The 18126-nt window shown below is 40.8% G+C and overlaps 1 protein-coding gene across 1 annotated transcript in view; it reads left to right on the top strand.

Moving 5' to 3' along the window:
* Positions 1 to 5988, top strand: part of ptch1 (patched 1) — a 49832-nt gene extending 43844 nt beyond the window's left edge. Inside the window, exons 21-24 of the mRNA XM_084945527.1 lie at positions 1983 to 2082; positions 2194 to 2547; positions 2671 to 3199; positions 3320 to 5988. Of these exons, the coding sequence (XP_084801653.1) occupies positions 1983 to 2082; positions 2194 to 2547; positions 2671 to 3198 (982 nt within the window). The 3' untranslated portion in view covers position 3199; positions 3320 to 5988. The remainder of the gene's footprint in view (positions 1 to 1982; positions 2083 to 2193; positions 2548 to 2670; positions 3200 to 3319) is intronic.
* The last annotated feature ends 12138 nt before the right edge of the window (positions 5989 to 18126 follow it).

The following is an 18126-nucleotide window of genomic DNA, read 5'->3' as shown; positions in this document are numbered from 1 at the left end:
TGCGCCGAAAGAAATGCTTCCCTGACTTTCCCCATCAGCCCTGTGAATGTTTTCACTCTAAACAGCCTAGCGGGGGCATGCAACCTGGTATGTGGGCTGCACGCGTGCACACGTACATATGTGTGCACATGTTTCTTCGAAGGTGACGTGGCTTTTACTCTTGATGCTTTGTATGGAAATGCAAACCATAGTTATGAAACTGTTATTTTAGCTCTAGGTAGCTATATTAAAAAAAAAAATCATCCTAGGACCGTAGTTGATCATTATCCGATTTAGGAAATGCAGTCCTTCTTTTGCTCCCTGCATAGACTATTTATCTCTATGCAACTAAATCCTGACTCGCTGCAATTGGTTAACAGAACTTGTATTTCAAGTTAACTACAAAAATAAGCCAGATGCTCTTGCCCCTTGTCTATAGATTGTGCCTCACTGCCTCATCATTGCAGTATCAGAATTTCTACAAGTCACTTCATCCATCTTTTGGGTAGCTTTGCATTGGTTTTTGGGTTGTTGTTTTTTTTTTACTCGATCTTAGCATGTCTGTTACTTTCCAAGTAAACCAAATTGAAAGGGTGAGACTGTTTCACTGTACTTCAGTTTTCTAGAACTGTGCATGAAAGGCCACCCCTGCTGTGTAGACAGGGACCCTTGCTCCGTACTTGTGGATAGTCCTTTCCACAGTGTCCCTTCATTATCTACACGCACACATCAATAAAACACAACTGAAGGATTAGTTATGAATGTGCACTTAATCTGAGGCCCAGCTGCATGGCACATCTACACCTTTGTTAGCTCCTATTTACACCCACCCGTGCACACACAAACAAAGAACATAGTCAAGAGTCAAGAAAAAGCCTTCATGGCGTGTCCCTGAATACCTGAGAGCTTCCAGCGGAAAACCAATGGGTGGCTGTGCGGGGTATGGGGTGGGCTTCCATAATGAAGGAAGCAGGGTTAGTGAGAGAGGGAGATTTAGAGTGGAGATTGGGGAGTCTTACCTGATACATTGGAGATTTAATTAGATGGAGTGGCTTGTGGAGTGGCCGGGAATTTCACAGGGGCTTAGCTGGAAGGAAGGGAGGGAAAAAAGCGAGGAAGAGAGAGAGAAAGAAAGGAGAGTGAGAGAGGCCAGGGAGGGGTGACGCTGAGGGTCCCCTTCTCTTCTTCCTAGACTAAATTGTTTAAATTCTATACCCTTCACTTCATTTGTTTGCTTCTCGCTTTTCTTTTTCTTTTTTTTTTTTTGGAGAGCTAGAGAGAGAGAGAGAGAGAGGCCCCTGTCCTCTTGTACCCCCCACCCCCCATGCCCCAATGTCACCCTCCCCACTTTTGCTCTCCTTTACCACTCCCCCTTCACATTCCTCACTGCTTTGTTTTCTCCTTGTTTTCTTATACACCACACACACCCAAGAGAGTATCCTCACCCCCCAATAACCCCCCACTCCCACCCCCTGTCTTTTTTCCTTTCCCCCCGTGCCTTTGAATTAACCAGCTCTGGCTAATTATGTTTCCCCTTTCTTTTCTCTACGCGGCTTCTTTAAGACTAACCCTCTTTGGCAGGACTTAGAAACGCACAAGGTACATTTATGTTTTGCTCCTCAAGACTGCAGTGCATGCCAGCCTGTCTGTGGGGGGTTTATATATGTGTGTGTGTATGTTTTGGGAGTGGCGAGTGTCTTTGTGAAAGTATTATTTCGGGCATGTGTAATGGTTGATCTTGCACATGTCTCCCCACGTCTAAACCTCTGTGGTTTTGCGCAGGTATTTTCTTTGTTTCTTCAGCTTGCTTCATTTCACTTCTTGTATGTCCTTGTTGGTATGAGTGACTTTGCTTAAATCTTTTATTTTTAATAAATGTTATTGTGTTGTGTGACGCAGAAGCCACAGGAAAGTGTTGTGTTTTACATGCATTTTTTGCTCATTGTGTTTATAGCTGATATTAAAGTTAATTTCCCTTTGTGAACTCTTTCTTTGTAATACAGGTACTTCTTTGCAGTGTTAGCCATCCTAACAGTTCTTGGGGTACTGAATGGATTAGTCCTGCTCCCAGTATTACTATCATACTTTGGACCTTATCCAGAGGTAAGATCTTACAAAATGCAAATGCAAGAAAATCTAGATCAACCAGGACTAGTGACTTTTTTTTAAATTCAAAAGCCAAACTATAGACAACTCTCTCTACTCAACACTCAGGTATCACCAGTTGATGGTCGCAGCCGGTTACCAACCCCATCTCCAGAGGCCCCTCCTCATGTGGTCCACTTCTCAGTCCGTCCTCACCACACCACTGCAGCCACCACCACCTCTGGTGCAGTTTCAGACTCATCAGACTCAGAGTACAGCTCAAACACCACAGCATCTGGTATCAGCCAGGAGCTGCAAAATTCTAACCTGCACTCACACAGAGGACAAGCTCGAGCAGATGAGCAGCAGTACCACCTCCAGATCAGCAGGGGAAGAGCCAGGACAGTGGAGATGAGGAGGGGAGCATCAGGACATCGGCGCTCAGCTAGACAGCCTGACCCTCCAGCCTATACTGTGTCCTCGGTAAGAGAAATATGTCATATTGTGTCTCCTGCATGACTCTTTTGATTGCATATTTTCTCTTGCTTGTCACATTATGAAATGGAAAGATAATTTTGTTGTTGTTGTTGTTCTATATTCTCTCAGGGTTGTGATCCTGGGACGCAGAATGGAACTACTCCAAACAGCAGCAGGGACCCCAAGAGCCAGGTGCACTGGCAGGGCCCGCCCCCAGCCCTGCCGCGCATGGACGCTTTTGAAACTGCTACTGAGGCTGGGGGCCATTATGGCTCGCATAGCCATAGAGAACACTCAGCAGGCCACAGAAGCCGCTCTTCCCACAACCCACAACCTAGTCATCACCTCCCGCACCAACACCTCAACCCTACTCCATATGGCCAACCCATCACCACGGTGACAGCATCGGCCTCAGTCACCGTCGCAGTTCACCCACCCCCCTTGTCCAGCCAGAGCCCTGCTTCCACTTACCCAGGATACACTGCAGCAGACAGTTACTGCCCATCAGGGACAGAGGGGCCAGAGCCTGCCTTCCAGGACCCACATGTGCCTCTCTACACCCACACAGGGACCAGGGGAGTCAAAGTAGAGTCCATGGAGCTCCAAGATTTGGAGTTTGAGGCAGCTGAGAGCAACAATGGCAGACGGGCTAGCTGAGGTGAGATCTTATCAAGTTGAGGAGCTTGATGTGTAGCAGAACTGTCCTTTTTTTTTTTTTTTTAAATAAATGTCTGTTTCATCATAAACAACTGACAGTATAATCTCCTTTGGCTTTCAGGTCTGGAGAATAGAAGTACTATGGCCAAAGATGGACTCTTCGGTATTACTGAGCAGCTGACCCAGTCTGGCCCAACCCAGCCCAGCATAGCCCAAGTTGGCTCACCACCAATGCTAAGCAGCGAGAAACTTGCCAGTGTTCCCATAATGGTGCTCATTCTTACTGTAACCCAGTGGACTATTGTCTTAGATATTTCTATCTATATTTAAAAGATGTATACATATGTAAATATGAACATAAAGTAGGTATAATTTTAGGAGCTGTACAACTCCTCATGTTAACAAACTGGGGCTGCCATATTATTTGTGGTGTGTACATGCATGTGTGTTTATGTTGGTGTGTGCGTGCGTGCGTGTGTGTGTGTTTGTGTGCGTGCACGAGATAGATAGATCTCTGATTACTGTCGACCTATCTGTGGATCTGTGCCATTAGAAAACTTCATTTTGGCAAAAATCATCTGTCAGCATTCACTGTTGCTGCTGAGAATATTTTTTAAGTGATATACATTTATAACTCTATGCAAATCTCTCTTTAAACAAAAGAAGTGATCTATCTGTCTGTGTGTGTGTGTGTAGGTGTGTGTGTGTGTGTAATAGGAGTGTGTAGGGCTGTATAATGTGAAACAGCATCATAATTTTCTGGCTTACACATCAGATACATCCTCAGAACTGACTAACATTTAAACTCATTTAAAACATGAGGGAAAGTGTTAGAATTATCAAACAAAGCTATGGTATATATATATGTGTGTGTGTGTGTGTGTGTGTGTGTGTGTGTGTGTGTGTGTGTGTGTGTGTGTGTGTGTGAGTGAGAGTATTGTATAAAGGTACGTTTGTAAAACTATTAATTTTATCACAAACCTGTGGTAGTTATGAAACATTTACTGTTTAACTTGACACGCTATGCGTGCTATTTAATATGAGCTGATATGAAGAATTTTAAAAGCTGTTTTTTAAATTTTGTTTAATTTTATCGCCTCGGCATTGGAACCTGTTTCTGCTCTCAGCTTTGTATCACTGTCTGTTAAGCTGGTTGTATTTTACTGTATGAGGTTATGTATTGTTTAACCCTAGCAGGCTCAAAACAGGTTCCGTCTTACATACTGACTTATGAGCAGTAAACCCACCTCAAAAACTCACTCTACCTTTACAGGGACATTCATGTTACTGATTCTGGAACAGGGTTAACACAGGGTGCTAACTCTGCACCCTAAGTGGTTGTGTCTAGTGGATAAGCTAAAAAATCAGACTGTATACTGTATGACCCGATTAACCAAGGCACTTGACTGCATTTAAACTTTATTCACAGGAATATCTTGCCGAAAGTAGCTCTTTCTGTCCATCCAGTAAGCTAAGCCCATGCAGCCTGCTAAGGGCTAAGCCCTATATGGCCTGACAATGCGCTCCATGTGTGTTACAATGTGCATGTGTGTATAAGCGTTCGTGTATGTGTGAGGGTCCATCATCTTACTGCCTATGCTCAAGTTAGTGACAGTAAAGAGAGCTGGCTCCAGTTTGGCAACAGCTGTCTCCACTGTCTTCATCTCACAAAACATCCACAGCTAAATGCCACGACACTAATTGGACGTCTCCCCTCAAAATGCTGCATTACACAGCACAGAGCCTCAGGGGTCAGAGTTTACACTGCCAGCCCCTCACTCCACCACCAATGGCCATTTTATACCTGCATGTGTACCCATAGACTCCCCATTCCCCTTTGGCACCCCGTGAGTACCCTCCTCAAAACCTTTACACTCATATCCTGTTGAACACTTGTAGCTTTTCCCAGAAATCTTTGCAGTTTTTCTCGTCCTGTTACATCAGCTGCTTGCATGAAATAGGTGGTTGTTCTCTTTGTTTTGTTTTTTATGTTTTTTGTTCTGTTTTCTCCCAGTGTCACATTGGCAGTAGCGGAGAGAATCATAGCTGGCAACTATTTTATTCATTTTAAATGTTTTTTGTTTGTTTTTCAGTCAATTGCGATATTTATATTTTTGTAATATAAAAAATGTTTGTTGTTTTTTTTCTTTCATTATTGTTGTGATGTGGATAACAAATGCAGGGATTTTTATGTCTATTGAAAAAAACACTATTACAGTTTAATGTTTTTACATTAATGGATTTTGATCTGTATAAAGTGCTTACTAATGTTAAATAGGAAAAAAAGAGTATATAACAATATTACACTACAGGTCTCATCATAGCTCTTAGAGGATTTTAAAAGGAAAAAAAAAAATTTGGTTCTTCCAGACTGCCTTTCTGGTCTTGCTTGGCGTGGATGTATGCTGTTTTCAGTTACAAAGATAAATGTATGCCATATAATTTATTTATATGAAAATTTATTTTTGTAGTGTACATAGTAGTTGTCAAGGTATTTGACAGAAGTATATTTTTAAAGAGTTTATATGTAATGATATACCATAACAGAAAAAAAGCCTTAAGGTGCACACTTTCATTGCTAACTGTCTTGTTAGACAACATTGACACCTCCCCTTCAGTATTATGTTCCGATCAGCTGTTTCTATGGGTTTGTCAAAAGCTAGTCATGAAAGTAGAAATTGTACTAGCTCCCTAAATATTAATGTTCAAACACTGATAGATTTCTAACAAATAAAAATATAACTTATTTGTCTTTTTGTTCATAACTTTAATAAATGGAACTTAAAACGATTGCTTTGGTCTGATTGGTTGATTCTTCTCCAGATAAACATGATCTTCTTCCACCCCTCTCTCCTCCCTCTGACACGTCCTGCAGTTTTAAACTCTGACATCTGGTCTGGAGTCCTGCAGCCCTTCCCCAGCAGCCCCAACCACCTCCACTCCACTCCTTATTCTGCATGATTTTGATTGACAGCTTTATAGACTGCAAGGAAATTGGTTGTAGTTACAATACAGCTGGCCTGTTCAGAGTAATGAAAAAGGGCATGTGGCCTTAAGCTTGCTGCAGTGATGGTGAAAGAGTGCGAGCGCCTTGTCAACTGCATGGGTGGCAGCTATTTATTCTCATATTCGAAGGTTGTGAGAGAAAGTTTTAGCCACCCTGGAGGAAAGTGCTTCAATCAAAATACAAGTGTCCTTTCTGGTGTTCTTAACCACAAATACAAGAGCTATTTTCCTAAGCTGCAGTCTGAACCTGGACCTCAAGGAGGCTGAGGAACTCGCTGACCCTGGATCAGCAGTAAACGGTGGGCAGTAGGCATGTCATTATCTTTTAAAGCCAATAAAGGCACACAACTCTCCTGCATCCTGTCCAGCCAGTGCAAAGGGGCAGGCTGACATCTTACAAATGACAGGGTGCACTTGGAAAACTGGGTGGTAGCCTGTTGTGTATCGTGTTCTGAACTTTTCTAACTAGACTTGACTTTTTTACTTTGCTGCTTGATGAGAATTCAGAGCCGAGGTAATGTTGCACATGCAGATTGTGATGTGGCACTTAAAACAGTCAAATAGGTTTCAAGCTCTTATAGTCTCACAAAAATCACAATTCAAACCATTAATGAAAAACAAGTTGCTGAAAGGTAAATCATCGTGGTTGTTTGTAGGTGACATGGTTCACTGAGTTCTAATGTTGTTAAAGTCGCTCGCACCAGCATTTCCCTCATCTGCTGGAGGACCCCAGGTCACCAAACCTGCACACCCACCTCCTCTGGCCCTGCCTTACCCTTTAGCCCCCCCTCACCTCTAAGCCCCTTCACAAACACATGTATGCGCACACACTAAGAGTTGCCCTCAGAGGTGGAATTGCACATATTCTGAAGAGTACTTCACCAAAGCTAATGAGCTCCAGGTTGTTAATGAATGACTGTTTCCTGTACCTGTCCTCTTAACAGAGAGAAAGGGAGGTTGTTTGGCCATGGCTCTCTGCCCAGGCTGGGCGACAATGGAACGGAAATGCCCCATACAATGACAGCTTTTACCTTTTTAAAGTTTTAAGCTGTTTTTTTGCCCCCTTTCCTTTCTCATCGCCACCCCACACTTGTGAGGAGAATTCCACAAAGAGGTTTATGGATTCTTCTGTTCCACTCCTTCTTTTCCAACCATCTGTCTCCCTCCTCCCTCTTTCCATCCCTCACTTGTTCCCTGAAAGGCTTGTCCATCATCACCTGCCAGCAGAGCTAAACCCTCTAAGTGTATACTCTCCTTTACATGAATGATTGCTCTGTTGACATGACTGCATGGGACACACACACACAGAGCGAGATCCAGGGAAGCAGATTTGCACATTCTTTATTAAAAAGGGAGTTCAAGAATAAATCTGCAAGAAACATCACATAGTGTTGTGATTCAACTCCAGGTCCAGACGAATGGGAGTTTTACCTTTGAGGCCTCACAGACACCTTGAAAGGCATTTAACCGTCGACTTGTGTTTGCTTCTGTGTCCATGTGTCTAACAGCAATGATTAAGCACTGTTTGCCAAACTGACGTCAAGATCGCTGGAGGTTTGTGAATACCTGAGTCGAGAAAGAAAGGCACGCATCAGTTTCTACTGATCATTCATCAAATCAACATTAAACACTTTAAGATGGTGCCAGTTTGTTTCAAAAGGCATTTGAATGGCATTTTAAAAGGGTTTTTCAGTCATTCACTTATTCATTTTGTCATCAGTATTTTGATAATAAGATAATCCCCAGGCATAGGGTGCTAAATATGAGCTAGACGATCCTTAGCTTAGCTTAGCATTTAAGCTAGAAACAAGGAAGAATAGGTAGCTAAATTAAAGATGACAAAGAGGCATGAGAGGGATACTGATTTTTCCATTTATCTGTAATTTATTAAAAGCATGTAAATATTTCTTTTATTTGCTTGCAATAAATTATTTTTTAAGGGAAAATTATTTTTAAGGGAGATTTAGAAGCTCCACTGTCATTACGACACATACCTCTTCTGTGCGGATCTATTCTGTAGGAGCAACAAGGTGGGTGGTTTAGGGAAGGTTTTGCTGGAGTTCAGCTCCATTCTGGGACCTGTTTTACTTGTCTGACTGCTTTATCTCCTGCAGAGGAAGATAGCTGTTCTTTCTACAAGAGTAAGCCAGATGATTTTTTTTTAGGTCCAAGTCCCCAGTGCCCAGATTTACACAAGTGTTAAAGAGCAGTTCAGCAGGGCGGGGAGTTGGATAGTTTAAGACACAGGTCCCTGTGAAATATCAGAGAAATATGCAATTCACAAATTTGAGAAAACAGTTTATCAGGATGCTAATTCTTAGTGGCTATCTGTGCTGGATTTCCTAATGTTGATAAAGTGAATGCCCTTGATTCTTGAAAAAGTTGTTTTCAGAATTTAATCAATAGTAAAATCAGGTTTGACCTTTTAAGGATCCATTACCTGTTGTGGTGTATGGGTTTTGTCATTGTCATGGTTTTTGTTTTTTCTGTGTTTAATTAGAATCACAGAAAATGTTTTTGTTTGCCCCTTTTGTATTACGTTATATTTGCGCTAGTTCTGTAGAGTTTGGTACTTAAGTTTATTTTTTGAGCTTTTAGTCTTGGTTCTCTTTTAGTTTTAATTACTATTTATAATTTTAGAATTCTGTTAGTTATTTTTTCAGTTAACATTTCCTAATTTACTTTGGTAATCACACATCTTGGGTGTCTTGTAGTTTTACTTCCTCCTGTGACTGATTGTCCATGTTGCTAGCCTCCTGTGCCAAATTCCCCGATTGCCCTGACGTGTGTAAAACGTCCTGTCTTTGCTGCAGCTTTTGTCACATTGAGCCATGCATTCACTGTATTCCCGTGGCCTGTTCTTGCATTTTTTTTTTTAGCTATTTTATTTAGATTACCCTTCGTTTGTTGTCTTTTCTGGACTGGAACTAATTTCTAGCTTTCTAATAAAACTTGCCTTTAGTTTATCTCTCTGAGTCCTCACTCTAAATTTGAGTTCTTTAACCTCACAAGCCATGATATTACCTGACTGACAGTCTGATAAGCAGGTTATGCTTATATAAATTTAGATTAGATTTTGCAAAAAAATGAAGTGATGTGTCTCAACAACATTGGGTTGGATAGATTGCCATGATGCATGTGTATGCTGAACATGTGCCCCTTAGAATAAATTACGAATGCAGCGACTCTCGAAATCCCTTTTATCAGAAATTCAAAAACTGATCAAATAAACATGTAGCGTATCATAGCATGGTGAAGATCATTGGTAAAATGCTATTCAGCACATGGTCTACACTGAAATCTGGGTGGCATGATGCTGCAGTGGTTTGCACTGTTACCTCACAGCAATAATGTGCTCAAACCTCATGGTTGGCGAGGACTTTTCCCTATGGAGTTTGCATTTTCTCTCCATGGGGTGCTGCAGCTTTCTTCCACAGTCCAAAACGCAAAACAGTTAATCAAAACAATTTCCAAAGTCTTGGGCATCACTACTTTTATTACCATCTGTATTAGGGCACAGATCCCTGCCTAATAAATCATCCACAATGTTTTCTCAGCCAATCTTCAACACTGTATTTATTTCTGATTGAATTTTCTGATTTCCCATGGGCCTCCCTGCCCAGTTCTTGGTTCAACATATGCCACCACATTTAAAAAAAAAAAAAAAAATCCTGGAATAGCTCCCGTTGAACACATTTTTCAAACAACATACTACAGCTTTCCAGGAATCATATGAGAAATGAGAGAAAGAGAGCTGGGGAGACAGAGTAGCAGAGACATCCAAGACAGCAAGGGAACCACATCCAGTTCTTAGAAACAGCTGATATGATCCACTGTATTCACCCAGCAGCATTCAGAGGTTTCTGCTGCAAGATAGTCGCCTACAGAGCCAAAATTCAAAACCTTTATTTGATTAAGAAATGTATATGCCATTATTATTGTTATCGCTGGCTTATGGTTATTGGCTATTGTCTTTCCCCAACTCAAATGCTGATCTCCTGATTTTTCGAACTCTCACAGCCTCATATTACTTCTGTAGATCCAGACCCCCCAGATCTATGGCCTGAAACAGATCGGTTAATTTGGAAATAGCCCGAAAAAAAGAAACAAGCTTTGCTGAGGACTGGTAAAAGAAGCGTGTGAGCGAGAGCGAATCGAGTAAAAAGTGTAATCAAGTCAAGAGACTGGAAGTTAGGACAGATGGAAAATAGCAGGAGTAAAAGAGTGAAGGGAGGAGGGATGGAGGATGGTTGATGGTGGATGGGAGTAGCCGTATGAGAGTAATTATAATGACTGATGTTGTTTACTCCCATTTCCCTTCGCATCATTTATTCTGTGAGGTGGAAAACCCACCCACTCTTTCTTTACGTTACAGACGAGCGCTACGGAGTGGTGCCAAGCCATGCCATAATCTCTTCTCTTCCGCTAATACTGGAAACATTTATTCTGCCCTCAGCTTCTCTCTTTCTCCTTCGCTAATATTCTGCTTCCATCTGACGTCTCTCGTTTTTCTCTTTGCTAAACTTTCCTTTGTCTCTATCCATCTCTTTCCCAGCTCCCTCTTTCCAGCCTTTTGTTTTCACTGCTGCTGTGTTGTCACGGCTATGTGCGGCTGCTGCGAGCACATGCAAGATGTTAGCGTGATGTACGGCCGTTTACACTGCAGATGACAAACTGAGGTTGGATGCTGTCATCCTTTCTTCCTTTTGTTTAATGTAGTCCTGGTGGCATGCACGCACACACACCAGATGAGCACACACCACCCACCTCTTTGTTTAAACAATTCTGTTTGTCTTTGCCAGCCAGCAAACATGCAACAATGTATGGAAACAGATGCGTCATCTGAAGATGAAGGAGGGGGGTCAGAAGAGGGAAAGAGCAACAGAAAGAAACCCACAACTAAACATTTTCATCTGTGTCTAGAAGAGTTGAGAAAAGACATGATATGCCAAAATGGAGCATATGATTTTCACATATATGCACCACTTTGTGTGAAGGCGGAGGACTTAAAGTTGTTTTTTTAAAAGATGGAAATAATACGACTACAAATTACTCAAAGTACAGTAAATCTGAGGAGGGTCTTTCCTTGGTGATGATGGTAAACACTTTGGAATTTGCTAATGATCAGCCCATTCACAAAGAGAAGAGGAGAGGAGAGGAGAAATATTTTTCTCTGTCATGTGTGCTTATTGATTCTGGCACCATGACAGATGCTTAATGAGGAACAGGGCTGGAAGGAGGCTCTGAGGACCCCAGAGAAGGAGAGAGTCGGTCTGCAATATATATACAGATATGAGTGTGTGAATACGTGGAGATGAGCCCCCGAGTATTTGCACACCACAAGGTCATAACTTGTCTAGCTATCGGTCTTTAAACGCTCCTTTTGTTCCTTTACAAAACTTAAAGAAGGCAGGATCCTGTCCTTCATCTATATGTCAAGTTTGTTAAGTCTACCTCAGTCTTTCAGTTATCTCAGCTAATGACAAAGATTAACAACTAGAATAGGGATGAAACAGATGAATAAAATACACATATAGATATAGATGATTAAAGAAAAACGATATGCTTTTAAAAAATGATATTATGAATCCCAATTCAGTTTTGATTTCATCACATCCCTGCAAATGCAATGTTACATTTGCTATATACCAAAATTTATATCTGTGAATTTTGTCTGAGTCGCCACTACATACAGAATAAAGACTTAGAAAAAGCATTTTTTTAATATATCACAAATGTATTCAAATGCTCCAAAAGTCACAAACATAACTAAAGGTTACAGTCTGTGACTTGAACTAATGTGGCTGAAACCTAGCAGGCAGCTAGCAGCTACGGCCACCTGTGTTGCCTGTTTCTGCTGTAAAAGTGGCTCCCATGTTAAATCGCCCATGTCTGCATCATTAAAATAAATCTTTAACTTTCATTAATCATTCATCTGGATACTGGATTTTGAGAAGTAGACACTTTGACTGACATGGGCTTAAACAGTTAGCTGTGCCAAGTAGCTGTCTGCTAAGTTTCGCCTCTGCTAAATGTGCTTTATGCTGTGTTTATGTGGCACAAGACGTTCACACTTCAGTTAATGTGAGTGATTAGTAAAATCAGCTAATAAACCAAACTTGCTTGCATTAGCCAATAACTTGTGCACCACTTTCTCGTCCAAGTATGGTTCCTTCTGGCTTTAAAAAAACCCCACAACATTGTAAAACACTAAAACAGAGACTTAAAAATGTAGTGAGTACAAAACCGCTGAATAATATCATGGTGGCTTTATTCCTCTTTGATACAATATGTGTGAATGATTAGCTTTCGTGGTCATTCTCAAAGCACCATTCTGTTGAACTGCAGCGTTTGGAACATGTACACTTACTATCTACTCTGTTAGGTACAAGTTCATCATACCAGGTTGGACCCACCTTTTGCATTTAAAGAATTGAGATCTGGTGACTGTGGAGGCCATTTGAATACAATGAACTCACTGTCATGTTCAAGAAACCAGGTTGAGAGGTTGTTTCTGCTGGAAGCAGCCATCAGAACCAAAATTCTGATAATGTGATGCTACTTGTATTACTAATATTATAAAATTTTTAGTACCATGAGAGCACAGCAACAAAACATGGTTCCAATTCATCACACGCAAAGAAATAAACAGGGCTGAGGTAGAATACATTTACTCAGACCAGTATTGTTCTAATATTTAATTATTTGTTCATTTTAAATGCCTCTTAATTTTGTAATGTTCCCCTATATTATTAAAAATGGCATCAAAGTGTGCAAGAAAAATACCCCTCACATATTATGAGGCAGGGTGAATCCATGATTTAAATATTTCCATGCTAAATTCTGACCATACCATCTGAGTGACCCGGCAGGAATGGAGACTCATCAGACCAACCGATGTTTTTTCAATCTTCTCTTGTCCAATTTTCTTGAGCCTGTGAGAATTTCAGAATTTGTCTTGACCATGTGTGCATGCCTAAATTCTTTGAATTGCTGCCATGTGATTGGCTGATTAGGTATTTGTGTTAACGAGCAGTTGAAGAAAGTGACCACTGAGTGAGTGCATTTGTGTGTTTATACAACTGTTCATTGTTCTTTCCTACAACAAAATGGGAGCTTCTGTTACTGCTTTTAGTGTTGTTGTGACACACTAAGATTTTAGTTGGTTTCATCTGGCCACCCCTAGGAAAATTTTAGAGGCGCTAGAGTCAAATATTTGCTTGAAGTATGTGTCTGTGTTGCTAATGATGAAGCGATGCAAACTTACGCATCTGCTAACCGAACCCCTCAAACACACACACCTACATATGCACATTCAAACTTAGATTGGAAGCTGTTGGAGAAGGTTTTTAGAGCAGGAAGTGTGTAATTATTGTGGACAGAGGGGCAGATAGATGGATGTGTGTGTGTTTAACACTCCCACTCATTTTCCCTGCAATCTACTGGACTAATAGAAAGCAGGTGTCCCAGTGTGTGTATGTATGTGTGTGTGTGCGGTAATTGTGTCGGTATGAATTCAAGAGTATGTGTGTGTGCACTGTACAGCATGTCATGGTAAAAATGCGCACACGTCTCTGGTATCAGCTTGTTGATTTTAGGCGATGAATGAATGACATGAACAAAGTTGTGTTGCTGTCAATTTTAGCTCAAGTGGAGTCTTTAGGGGCTCAACAGAGCCAGGAGTGATTCCAGCTTTGGCAACAGCACAATCAACTTTTAGCTCATGTTCGTTAAACTAGTGATCCGACTTACATAAATAGTTAAAAGTGTTCACTGCAATAATGAATATATTTATAATGTACTGTTTTAAACTCTGGCAATCAATCAAACACGGATTAAACTTTGCTTAGAGAATTTCTGGGCTTGAAACACAAATTGTGGAGTTCAAAGAAAGTTTGTACATTTCTGGATTTGACATTGAGAGGGGCAATTAGAAGCTAAAGATGTCAGACACGACAGCTGCCAGAGTTTCAGTGCTGATTTCTTGCTTTTTTCAACTAACTGATTGCAAATTTTGACTTTCAGCTAAGCCCAGATAAATGGGAAGAGTTACGTCAGGAAGCGCCAGCGTAAAGTCTTTGCCAGATCAAACATTCACATCATCAAGAATGAGATTTCCATATTGGATCGATTGGGACCTGGTTTAACAATGAGCGGCTCCGGTGCTGTTGGCCAGCAAGGTGCCGGTGGAAGGCAGCAATAGAAGGAAAGGCAGGAGTGCGGAGGGGAGAGTAGGGAATTTAAAAGTCTATTAAAGGGAGAGAACTGGCTGATGATAGAGAGAAGGGAGGCTGTGGGCATTGGAGGTTGATCCAAGCTGTTCTATCATGGTGTAGATAGGAAGAGAAATGGAGCAGGTGTAATCTTGAAGTAACAGGATGTGAATAGAGGTGAAGAAACTATCAGACAGGATGATGAGTTTGAAGCAGGAAACTGAAAGGGTAATATCGGTGCATATGCCCCACAAGCTGGTAAAGTAAGTAAGAGCTATTCAAGAGTAAATCAGATGAAGTGAAAGAGAGTGTCCAAAAGGGGGAAAGGGCAGTGATTGGAGGAGACTTCAGTGGACATATAGGTGAAGGGAAGAGAGATGAGGAGGAGGTTTTGGGTAAGTATGGTTTTAAGGAGAGACAGGCAGAGGTACAGACAAAAGTAGATTGAAACCTCTACATTTTATGTAGAGGTTTCAATCTAAAAGAGATGCGAGACTTCAAGAACATGTCATAAAAAAAACGCACACAGTACCAAAAAAGCACTCTATGAATACATTCAAACATAAACATTTGTGTAAATACTTAGAACCTCATGCAAAGTTCCTGTAAGTATTCAAGTTCACTTCATTTGTGTCTCCATGCATGCCTGATAGTGTGATGGTGTATACAGACTGTTTCACATTGGTCCCAGAATCGCTCACCCTTTCTCAGCCAATCCCCAGCTTCCTCTCAAAGCAATAAAGAAAAATACTTTAAAATGCCTACTAGTGCCAATAAAGTGTGTACCCTTGTGACTACATGTGTTTGTCCATGAACGAGAGAATAGGATAGAGTAAATAATTTTTTGTATATTTGGAAGGTTATTAGATGCCACATATTTTACCTTATTACATGTTTAAGTGTCTGCAGTTGAAAGACGTGAGAAGGGTTGTGTGAGGTGGGATGTGTTCCTCTAGGCAGAATTTGAAACACTTTTTCTGTGACTGTTTGCACCAAGCACTATAAGGCAGTGGAACTTGATTTCCTTCTGCATAACAAATTTTCATTTTCTGCTTTTTAACATTTTTGTGTCCTACAGCAGAGTTTAAAGGACACTTCAAGTTACTGAGCGTGACCTCCCTACTATGTTTGTGAATTTGGTGCCTTTTGAAAACATTTTAATGCAGTTGTGAGACAGATCATGGGCACAGCTCTTAAGTTTAAAAAAATTAAGTTAAATCTGAAAAGGCTTAGTGCTGCATTCTTTATCACGTCCAGCAGTGAGCATCTCCTCTAGCTACAAACTATAGACTTCTATACAAATATTCTCAGTTTGCTCCCTTGATCGATGACCTCTGTAGACACTTTGTTAACGCACTTATGGCCTCAGTCTGAAGTTTTAAGTCTTATTTAATATCACATGTTCTTGATTTTGTTTTGGCCTCAGAGAAAAAAAGGAGGATAAAGAATATGTTTTAGGAACATGGTTAACTTGTAGGAAAGTGGTTTCCATGCAGTCTCGTCAGGTAGCAGTTGCTGGAAATTGCTAGAAATTCATACTCACTGGCTGACAAATGTGTTTTTTGTTCTCACAAAGCACCCTATATAAGAACCAGGCCTTAGACCAATGAAGGATAGTTAGGTAGCTTGTCCCTGTTCTAAACAGAAGTGTTGTATACAAGCATAAACACCTTGATTGCTAATCAGTGAATTTCCATGTTTGGAGCAGACCGAAGAGCTCCAGGAGGTGAGCAAACAGCAATCTAATCAGTAAAAGACATAGTGCTAATAGGAGCTGACAGGGTGCTGGAAGACTGGCTGGTTCCTAATCATACATAGATTGATGCAAACACTTTTTCTATATGCAAGCACCCTGTGTAACATTTACACATACACTCCCATATCAGGGCTACTTGAGGGTCCCGTGAGTAGCCGGGGACAATCTGCTCTTCCTTCTGAAACAAAGCCACCAAAGCATATGGAGTCGATACCTTTAAACCCAGCAAACTCTTCCTACTTCATTTCAAAGAAAATGAAAAGAGAAGATAACAAAAATAAAATCGCTGGAGTTAAACTAGACTAGTACATTTAAAATAGACTTATTTCTATCAAAATACATTACTGGCATTGTAGCCTGTCCCAACTTTCCTTAATAATTGAATGCACATTAAAGTAAAACCACCAGACATGCAGTTACAGACTAACACTTTTTTGAGACATTGATCCATTAATGAAGGAAAGCTGCCCAATGTCAGGAGACACCTCTAACAGTTACTCCTTTTTCTTTAAAAAAAAAAAGCTTTTTCTCTCTTTCTCTCTCCTTGGCCCCCTCCTTCTGTGTTTCCTCAAAGCCAGACATCAGAGTTAAGCCCAAACAGATCTGAAGATTTTAAACAGCACATTCCTTTGTTTTAATTTAAATGTCTCTTTCCTTCCTCCCCTTCCTCACCTTAATGAGTTCCTGATAAAGCCCAGCTGTGATCATTTATGGTAAATTTTATCACAGAGGAATCAACACCTTTGAGATGCTGGAAAATTTGTCTTTTCCATGCTTTTTTGTTGTAAACACACTTTCAAATAAAGTACAACTTTCAAGGCTTCTTGATTTATACGTAACTTCACCAAACAAGATTAGCTTATATCTCATTTTCTTCACTTTATTTTACAAATGCAAAAAGAATAATCCTTGTTTTCTTAAACGATGAAATTAAAAATGTACTTTATCTTAGCCATCATATTTTCCACACGAATACACTCACAGAAGCTGGCCATATAACAGAGCACCATCGGTGGATGGTTTAGTGAGAAATGCAAGTCGTATAGAGCCACGGTGGCAGAGCCAGGTTGGTAATAGCTTTGGTTTGGACCAGAACTGGTAAAAGCATTGGTTTGGATCAGAGCTGACTAATTTGTCAGCAGCTGTGCAGCTCCTGGTCCCAGTGACCCTGGGAGAGATTGATATCCAATCTCCTCACTTGGCTCCATCTCTCTCTGGCCAAACCACAAGGTCAAAAAGACAACTTGAAAAATTTGTTCATCACACGCTTTGCCTTTCCCTAAACTCTATTTATGCTTAATATTTTTTTCACTGGGGTGGGAGTTGCATTTCTAATTTCCAGCATCACAGTTTGGCTAGGTTCTATTTTGTGTCTTTATGTTTTCCTAAATGATCTAATGGGACTACTGTTAGTGATTTCGATATTGTAATTGAGATGGTGAACCTGGGAATTTGAGAGTGCAGAGAGTTTCTACATGTCAAAATCAACACAATAGTAGTCATAAATTTTTATTTATCTTATTTATTTATTTAGTGTCCCAAACTGTGTCTGGATGTTGAAATAAGATCCCACTGGCACAATTGCCCATTTGGCTGTGATCAGGCCTCCGTTCCAAGCATGAAAGCAATCATACACACATGCAAAACATACACACACCAGCAAATGGATGAATTGCTGCTCCACTGCATGACAACCCGTCTCTTGGCTCTGTAATAATCACAGAGTAGCAGTACAGGAAAAACACACGTGGTTTACACTACATTTCTTCTAGAATCCATATATGCGCCCATTCAAGCATAAGCATCGCAACGCACACCCACAGCCGCATACATAAACGCGTGCACACACAAAAAACATCAGCGTGTGGGTTTCCACTTTGGGCATCAAACCACACTCTCTAAAGTTTTTGCCGTGGTTTTTCTTTCCTTCTCTCGCTAGTTTTTTTGAGTTTT

Source organism: Perissodus microlepis, chromosome 12 (assembly GCF_051167445.1).
Source record: "Perissodus microlepis isolate ML-2025 ecotype Zambia chromosome 12, ASM5116744v1, whole genome shotgun sequence".
NCBI classification, from domain to species: Eukaryota; Metazoa; Chordata; class Actinopteri; order Cichliformes; family Cichlidae; genus Perissodus; species Perissodus microlepis.
The sequence above is the reverse complement of the archived record's forward strand: the minus strand, read 5'-3'. Positions and strand labels throughout refer to the sequence as shown.